The sequence below is a fragment of the Azolla caroliniana genome, unplaced genomic scaffold (genome assembly GCF_043228905.1).
Source record: "Azolla caroliniana isolate FFs.n. ecotype wild unplaced genomic scaffold, voAzoCaro1.0.p SCAF_6, whole genome shotgun sequence".
NCBI classification, from domain to species: Eukaryota; Viridiplantae; Streptophyta; class Polypodiopsida; order Salviniales; family Salviniaceae; genus Azolla; species Azolla caroliniana.
In genome coordinates this window covers 835,192-845,000 of record NW_028230441.1, presented here as the reverse complement: position 1 = coordinate 845,000, position 9,809 = coordinate 835,192, and the positions used below count along the sequence as shown (strand labels likewise).

The 9,809-nt window shown below is 37.2% G+C and overlaps 1 protein-coding gene across 1 annotated transcript; it reads right to left on the bottom strand.

The window, feature by feature from the left end:
• Positions 1 to 3,627: 3,627 nt before the first annotated feature.
• On the bottom strand, positions 3,628 to 6,713 carry LOC147862411 (protein trichome birefringence-like 5). Its single transcript, XM_087321442.1, has 5 exons — positions 6,013 to 6,713; positions 5,313 to 5,505; positions 5,021 to 5,214; positions 4,539 to 4,697; positions 3,628 to 4,127 (listed from the first exon to the last, which is right to left on the bottom strand). The coding sequence occupies exons 1-5, from the start codon at positions 6,348 to 6,350 to the stop codon at positions 3,830 to 3,832; spliced, it is 1,182 nt and encodes a 393-aa protein (XP_087177568.1). The 5' UTR covers positions 6,351 to 6,713; the 3' UTR covers positions 3,628 to 3,829.
• Between the last annotated feature and the right edge of the window lie 3,096 nt (positions 6,714 to 9,809).

The window sequence follows — 9,809 nt, the reverse complement described above, 5'->3', positions numbered from 1 at the left end:
TATCCCGCATTTTGATGGCGTGAATTTTTATGAAGAACATACACATTTGGTCACTACCATAACAATTCACACAACACAAATAAAGATTGGTAGATGGACGTCTTAGGAACTTAATGCTTGTTTAGAAATACCATTGTCAATAATCAAATATGATTGTTTACGAGAGACATTGTCCTCTCCTAAACATATTTCACTAGTATAATGGGGATCTAATCCAACTATCATGACATCCTAGGATTTGGCAAAATACTTGCAAAACATTTGGAACAATGGTGGTCATTGTAAGCTTGCACTACACAACATCTTGATTATTGATGCTTGCTAGTATCAAATTTCATTTCCATTTGAGCAGTTATTTTCATATGAATATCATATAGTCACAGTTGGGCAATGTATCACATCATCCTTTAGCATAGCATAATATATCTTCATTATAACTTGTTGTATTAACATTATCCCTTAATCCAACAACATTTCATAACATATGGGCATAATGAAACATCCGATGATAAAGGTTGATGTCGTGGAAACTAAAATTGTGCATGAACAAATTCTACATATGTGCAAAAAAAAACATTATTTGCCTTGCCAAAGGCTGCTTCATAGTGGACGTGACCTACTTGTTCTTAATGTTGATACCTTAAACAAAGCTATAAAGAATTGTGATTAGGTAGATCATGTCAGTAATGATGAGTACATTTATATAGTGGTGCATCCATCATATGTACGAAGAATTGTCTATGCACAATGGTTTAGATTTGTCAAAATATGAACGTATTTCATTCCTAACTTGTGTAACCTGCCACTTGGGTTTTAAAACCTAAACTTTTATTACTTTTGAACAAATAATTATTCCTTTTGGGGTTGTTAGGAAATAATTTTTGTCGCGTGCAAAAACAAAGAGCACATCCTCGGTTAGAATTTAACAAGTTTAAATAAATGGGAAGGTTAGTAGTCACAATCGATAGGCTATGTTTTGGCCACCCAAATTATTACAATAGAACATGTACATGAGGAATTCCATCTACTTATAATAAATTCCTAGGCACAAATGGCTTACGTCTAACATGAACTGATTTTACTAATAATCTTCTACTTCAAATTGATAACCACTCACTATAACCACCTTTTTACCACACTATTCCTCATCCCCAATTTCCCATAACTTCATTATGTATATTTTGTGTTGCACATATATGTAAAGTTGATGTATAAATAAGAAGAAATGGTGGCATCTGACATGTCTTTATCCATGATGATGTTGGTTTAAGGAGATAAGGGTATCTTCCAACATAAAGTGGCTCCATATATGTTAGATAATGGGCGAAAAGATTGAACGACACTTAGGTCATGTAAGTAATAATACTTGTGCGTGGATTTGTTATTTAGATATTAAAAAGATTTTCATTATAAGAAGCTGGATTTTTGCTCCCACAGCAATTTCTCGAAGATTCATGTGCACAAATGTTGTTTTTTACTTAACCTTGACTTAATAAAAGATGAAGTTTTAATACCAAAAGTAAACATTAGTGGGGGTTCAGTTTTCGTTCTTTAGCATAACAAACTCGATGAGAATTTGGTACTGGTAAATGTTGCGAAACAATCGTTGCTCATTTGTCATGTAAATAATGGGGAGGCTATAAAGTGTGTCGCACATTCAAAACCAACGTTTCAAACATTTCCATTATACATGTTTTGCTTAGATGCTATAATAATATTCGGATGGTCTAGCACAAACATATTAGTAGGTAGCAGGCTTTCACGTGGACAAGCATTAATGGGCATTCGGGTACAAGAAAATCAATGTCATAAACTGCTTTGATCGTGGTTCTTTTTCTGAAAATAAAAACATTGTGATGTAAAATTAAAGATGTATCATTGTAGATGACCTTTCAAAAAGGATTTTGGTGATTAAACATACTTTGGGGGTCAAATTTTGTGTTTTAGAATGCATATTAACACATCCACATTTTGAGCTACAAGTGAATGGAAATGTAGAGATTGTATGCAAGAAGATTGTTCTAAACCTATTCGTGACACTTCATTTTCAAAATTGTAACCCCCCAACCCAAACGATGGCAATGTATTAATTGATTCATACGAATTCATAAGATTGCCATAATTAATAATTAAGTTGTGCAAGATTTTGATTCTTATTAGTTAAGGTATATTTTTATCCATGGCTTTTCTTTTTCCATCACATCGAATTCCATTTGCATCAATACTTTATTTTCGCACTCACTATTTATCACATTGGTATGTCCCTAACAACTGCATTTGATTGATTGTGTGTGGGTCATGACTCATGACTATTTCATAACACATTATATGATGGAGCAAACTATGGTTTTTTATTTAACACACGATTTCATTCAATCACCGTCATCACAAACCTAATCCAGGTTTGTTTCATGGATTTTCTGCACCCAAAGGGAAAGACATATTACAATGAAGCTTGAATGTTTTGGAAGTAAATTTATTCATGTTCATTTGAAATGAATTAGTTAAAGTAAATTTTAATAATAAACCAATGAGTTACTCATCCAATACTTCCATAAATCGTAACAAATTACAAGCTTATTGGGATCAAGGACACTTAAATCTATTAACAAAGTTTTCGAGGGTTAACGAACCTGTATATATTGACATGTACATATATGTACAAAAGTCAAAGCATTCACATTTAATAGTTGTAAAGCTCTTGTCAATGACTAGCATATAGACTTGCACAACAGTGGAAATTAAATTTCAATGATCATGTTGAAAACATCCTCATGTACAAATACTAATTTTGAGTGTAGCTCTATTTTATTGCATGAGAAACTTCCACCACTTACGTCACCAAGCTTCAACAATATGTGCCCCAAGGAAATCTTCTATACCAAAAAACACAAATACCAAGATTTTTTCCTTGTAGAAAACGGTTGCATTTTTATGATACAAGAGAATGTCAATGTTTGCATATAGCAAACAGAATCCTTCTTCACATGATTATAATTTAGCCACTCATCTAGTGCAAACCTTATATAATTGTCCATTTTCCTTTCCATCTTATTTGGGACTCATGTAAGGCATGAGCTTGCATATATGAAAGAGATTTGTTAGGACAAGGATTCTTAGACCATAAGAAATTGGATGCATATTTGCTATACAATGTCATCCTCTGCTACAAGGTTGTCTCAATCATTCAGCCAAAAACTTCAAATCATGACGATTTTGGATGGTTTGGCTTTCACAAGGTAGTGTACAAATACTGCTTTATGAGTTGCATGGCATATCTTATGTGAATAAGGAAGAGGACATCAAGCACCGTGAATCCTCAATGCATCAAACCTATAGGGAAGAAAATATTGAATGCTTAGAACCACACAAAATCTCCAGCACCTTGTACTTGATTGGTTGTCATTTTACTATCTTCATTTCATCAATTTTGCTTTAGTTTGCATGTAACCTATTGTGATATATAACCTTTCGGGCAAGACCCAACGCAAACCACAATAAGAACTTTCAGAACCCATGTAGTTTGAGGTCATCCCAATCAGAATGGTCTACACTTTGTGTATACTCTATACTACCATAGAAATCTTGGGTTTCGGGTTTCAAGAGTTTCAGATTCAATGTAGTGGTAGTGTCATCACGACAAACTAAAGCTTCATTCAGCATGAGTATTTTAGATGTAAAATTTAGTGTCCCAGTTATCTTCCACACTTGTGCCCAACATGTTTCATAAGCGCTGGCTTTCGTATGCATTATAACGTGACTTTGACCCGTCACACACAATATATAACTTGCAGAATGACAATATTGCAAGAATATGGTTAGTCGATTATTATAACAAGGCATGCAAAGCTTCATTCCAAATGTCAGGAAGCCCTGGTAGACACCAATGACTACAATCCTCACGTCGAGGCCCTGCACTACGACCATCTTGACCAAAAATCGATGGATGCGCATCTTTCCTGTATCCAGAGAATCTAGTAATATTTAGAATCCCAACTGGATTCTTCATGTGGTTAATGATATCTTCGATTATGTACATCTTCTCTGGATAGCTCGGGATGTAAGACTCGTTGAAAATGAGGTCCTTCTCATTGTGGCAATGGCCACCAGAGTTCCATTGTCCTCCACTGCACAAATCAACCACCATTCCATAATATAAAATTTAATCCTCGTATAGGGTATAAATAATAGCCTCTTAGTTTGACAATTCTAGAGTGGTGCATTAGCCTCTTATTTCCCAAACCTAGTGATGGTTTAGAAACAAGACATTACATGCAAAACACGATGTGGTGCATTAGCCTTTTAATTCCCAATTCTAGTTATTATTTAGAAACAAGACATTACCCACAAAGCACGATGTGGTGCATTAGCCTCTTATTTCCAAAATCTAGTGATTATTTAGAAACTACATTAACTTCTCAAACTAGGCTTTCTCCAAACCATGTGTGATGAAATCTAACAAACAATTGAGGAGAGTTATAAACATCATGCAGCATAATCGGGAAAGAAAAACACTTCATGTCTGCATACAATTTCACCTGAAATGCGAAGGCGAATAGCCACAAAAGAAAACCTTGGTGCGCTTCGGATCAATGTTCTTATCTACCCATGAAGCCCAAGTTGTCACAGCTTTCCTAAATGCCACCATCACTGGTAAGCTTGAATACACAGTATCCCCTTCCTGAAAATAGTTTTTCCTTCAGGAACACCAAAAGAATCAAATGCCCATAAGTGCACTATTCGAAATAAAACTGTAATACCAAAGGCCAACCCAATAAGCAGGCACATTCAATATAAAACCGTAAAAACAAAGGTAGCAAATTTGATGGCATTGTATAGAATGTGTTAATCAAAGATCAAATTCCATGTAAAGTCATGAAAACAAAGTAGCAATTAGAATGTATTAGTTAAAATTTGAATTTGAATAGGTATGTTTGATGAAGCCCTTAACGAAAGATCCAATCATTCGATATAAATCCGAAGAAAAAGGAGTTAGCATGTTCAATGAATAGAATATCACCCTTTGGCTGTCTTTCCGTGATTCCACCAATGGCCGGTTGTGAAGACAAGAACATCCGCCCCACGCCACTTTTTTGCCGACTTGGCGATCGTATCAAGCCTTAATGTGAGCTTTTGTTTCCCAGTAATAGTTCTTCTCTTTCCTTCTGCCATGAGGAAATGAGATCGATAAAATTCTACTCTCAGATTATAATCCTGCACCCACAGCCATCCATTACAACACTTCATGTTGATTTTGCTGAATTTGGGAATAAAATCTATGACACACGGCAAGAGGTCTTGAAGTAACATACAAGAAACTTGAATGCATATTCACCCTTTCCTTTGGTGATGCGATTTCCTGAGGTCTCAAGAACTTGGCTTTTGTTCAATAGGCCCTCTCGTAAAAGGCAAAGCATGGATTCCCATTGGTTCCTCATTAGAGAATCTCCAGCGAAAACGAGGCGTTTTCCCCTCAGCTTCTCCAACATATTCCGGGCATCAAACCTAATACCACTCAGAAAACAAACACACACATATATGATCCAGAGCTTTGTCGATAACCATGTATAAGCATGAGAAAAAACAAGTATAACTATTAACAAGTCATTCTTATGACTCCTGATTAAGGTTATATGTTGTGCCAATTGATCGGTCCACATTGTCTCCTAAGTGAGGTGTTATAAGCTTAGTCAGCAGCCAATTATAGGGTTTGGACCCACCTACATGCAATTGTGTGTGTGTGTGTGTCCAGCCAATGGAGATTATGCGTGCGTACATAAACCTTTTAGAAAAGGACAGATAACTATGTTATATGCATAGAAATGTACGTATGCATACATACATACATAGAGCAGTCACACACATCACATGCATAAACGCTTACATACACATCACATATGTATACATAAATAAATGTACACATACACATTCGTACTTGTGAAGGTACATTGTCGTTTAGGGTTAATAGACACATAACACATAATAGACATAGATCTGGAAGTGTAGACTTACCTGGGAATGTGGCAATCTTTAGGTTCCCATCTCCACTTCAGATACTCCGCATCTGGCCTTCCGTTCCGTTGACAGTCGAAAGCTTCATCTACAAAAGGGCAAGAATCCGGTGGATAGAGAGGATAATTCTCCCCATCTTTAACCCATCTCCCCACAGAAATGTCACACTTCTTACTGAAAATAGAACTAGATCTATTAGTGTCCGAAAGAGTAGAAGAAGAGGAGGAGGAAGAAGAAGAATCAATGGAAGCTTGTTGCTCAATCGCTTGAATTGAGGGAGAGGGAGATACGCCATATCGGGAGCTAAATTCGGGGTTATTGTTAAGGATCCATGGCATGGCAGGGGAGGGAGCATCCGCGTGAGGAATTCCTTTATCGTCGTCTTCTTCTTCTTTTTCTTTTACTGCTATTACCTGGTCATCATCATCATCATCTTCTTCTGTATCTTCTTTTGCTTCTTCTACTACTTCGTCGTTTCCAGGTCCTTGGCGTGCATTGGTGATAGTTTGAAAGTCGGTGGTGGAGTAGTAATCGTCGGAGGTTGTGGAATTGGTGGAGAGGGAGGATAGCCATGGAGTAATAAGAGGGGATGAAGAGGAGAAGGAAGAGAGGAAGAGGGCAGAGAGGAGGAGAGTGGAGAAGGCGAGAGAGAAGAGGAGCAGAGCGGAGGAGGAGGGGCGTCGGTAGCGAAGGAGGAGGAGGAGGAAGGAGGAGGAGGAGGAGGAGGAGCAGAAGGAGGAGAAGCTCTTCCCCTGTTCCTGTTCCTGTTCCTGTTCCTGCTCCTCCATCATCATTATCATCATCAATCACTCACTCCCATTCATTCATTCATTCATTCCTTCATTCTCATCCTATTACATTAACATATGTCCATGTTATTTACTATTTACAATGTACATACATACATACATACATACATACATACATACATACATACATGTGTTAAGTTTACTAGTAGTAACTTAGTACATACTATATACATAAGTAGATGGATCTAGTGTGTGTGTGTGTGTGCGTGCTCATGAGGCCCTACAGGCTACAACCCAACAACCAACACATTCACCACTACTCTTGGCATAGACCTCAGGGATCCACCTGGCTTCTTCAGTGTGTCCGCTCATAAGGCCCTACAACCCAACCAACACATTCACCACTACTCTTGGCATAGACCTCAGAGATCCACCTGGCTTCGCCTTCCTCCCACCATGATTCTTCTCGGCACCTATCCCTTGCATAATAAAGACGAGACACAACAATTACTACCCTTCAGGGATCAGTAATCTCTCTCTCTGCAACAATGAATTGTTCGGTTTCGGTTTTTGCTTTGTCTTGGAAGTGTCGAGCTCTAACCTTTTTCTTCTGTTTTAAAATTGAAACTTAAATCAATTGTTGTGATTCAAATTTTAATTTTATAATGCATCATTGATAAAGTTAACTTATAAATTTAATAGATATTTTTATAGATGTGTTAACTCATCTCTCTTTCATTTTGCATTCTTAAGCAATGGGAGGTGATCAATATATGAAAACAAGGCCCTAGGTTTAAATCCTTCCTCTCTCATGCTATATAGGATTTGGACACATGACCTTCTAAGCTCCACAAAACAACCTTATTAATTTAGTAATTTGAAGCTTTCTCTATACTCTTTGTCCTAGTGAGTTTATCCAATAATGAGCTATAAGGCACCTTTACTTTCATGCATCTTTGTTATGCCATATATCATTCTCTCCTAAAGTGCATGCGACATCAATGTATTGAATTAATGACAATACATGCTTTGTTTGAGTAATTGATACAACCATAGAACGTAATATTCGTGTTCGTGGTAGCATTCAAACCTTTGAATACGTTTGGAAACGAACACGTTGGAAAGCGGAAAAATACGTGTTCCTTTTTTTTATACTTTTTTATACTTTTTATACTTTTTTTATACTTTTTTTTACTTCTCTCTCTCTCTCTCTCTCTCTCTCTCTCTCTCTCTCTCTCTTAAAGTGGAAAGGGGAAATCTAAAGGGAAAACGTGTTGAGAGTTATGGTGACTTAACTCTTCACGACTTGTCTATGCATTGTAAGAATTTATATGAGTTATCTCTTGCCGGAAAGATGATGTGTTATGGTTCTCTTTCACATATGCCTTCCTTCTTTACAATTGAAGATATATGCATAGGACTTAAGAAATTGGCCTCTCAAAAGGCAAGCGATCTTCAATGTATAAAGGCTGAAATGCTCAAATGGACGGGAAAGGAAGCACATATATGGATAAGCGATATGTTTAATGATGCACTGCAACATGGTATGCCGTACGATTGGACTACAAATTGGATCAAACCTTTACATAAAGGTGGAGATATAAATAATGTAAACAACTATCAAACCATCATGGTTGGCTCATTAATGGCAAAACTATTTGGATGTATAATGGAATCAAAGATAAGTGTATGGGCTGAAAAAAGTGGTAAGAGAGCTTATGGACAAGCCGGCTTTCGGAAACACCATAGCACCATTGATCACCTTATCACCCTCCGAGTATTAATGGAGGAAAGTCGCCTTAGAGGTAAAGGTTTATATTGTTGCTTTGTAGACTTCAAGAAAGCTTTTGATATGGTACCTCGTGAGCATCTTTGGAGGCGAATGGAAGAACTTGAGGTGCCAAGTGAATATATGCTTGCAATTTCCCGAATTTATGAGAAGGTTATATGTTGTGTGCGCATGAAAGATAAACTTTCAGATTTTTTCAAAAGCACTATTGGTGTTAAGCAAGGATGCCCACTCTCACCAACACTATTTGGTCTATGCATTGATGAATTGGAAGAAATGGTTACCAAGTTTGCAAAGGAAGAATGTGTTGAAGAAGTTGCCATTGGGAATGTTGTGATTATGCTTTTGCTATATGCAGATGACGTAGTGCTTTTTGCAAATACTTTAGGAGATGCACAAAAGCTTATGAAGGCATTGGAAAAATTTTGCATGCATACTAAATTAAGTGTCAATAGCTCTAAAACAAAGATTATGCTTGTGAAGAGCCAAAAAAGAGATAAACCATGCATTATGTACAACAATGAGCCACTTGAATGTGTGGAAAGCTTCAAATATCTTGGCCTTGAAGTTCCTTCAAATCATAGATGGAATGAATGTGCTACACGCCGCTTAGAGGCGGGCAAACGAGCATACTATGCATTTGAGAACACATGCAATCTTGGAGATATTAAGTGTTGGGTCCTCAAGAAATATCTTTTTGACACTTTGGTGACACCAGTTCTTCTCTATGGGGTGGAAGTATGGGGCGGTAGCATCCCTAAGTCTATGTGGAAAGAGTTTGAAAATGTCCAAAAGCATTTTCTTACCAAGTTTCTACAAGTTAAGAAACAAACGCCCTACACCCTCCTCCTCCTTGAGACGGGATCGCTTCCCATTGAGATCATGGCCATGGAAAGGGTTGTTGAATACATGCTTAAGGTTCAAAAAAGTCCCTCACATCGACTTCCTAGAATTGCGTGGGAAGCAAGCAAAAAGATCCAAAAGACGCATAAAAGCAAAATTTTGTGTTCCGGTTGGATGCAAGATATAGAAAAATGGTTTGGTAGATGGGATGCGAGACACTTGCTTCATGATGCATCATTAGATTCCTCTGTAAATGAGGCATTTTTGCAACGCCAATGTATCATGACATGGGACAAATGTGGAGGCTCACGCTTCACACATTATACTACACATGTTGCACCTAACTACAAAACCATATTCTTTGCGGAACGGGGAAATCGTACACATCGTTAGAGCCCATATCGTTATCTGCCATT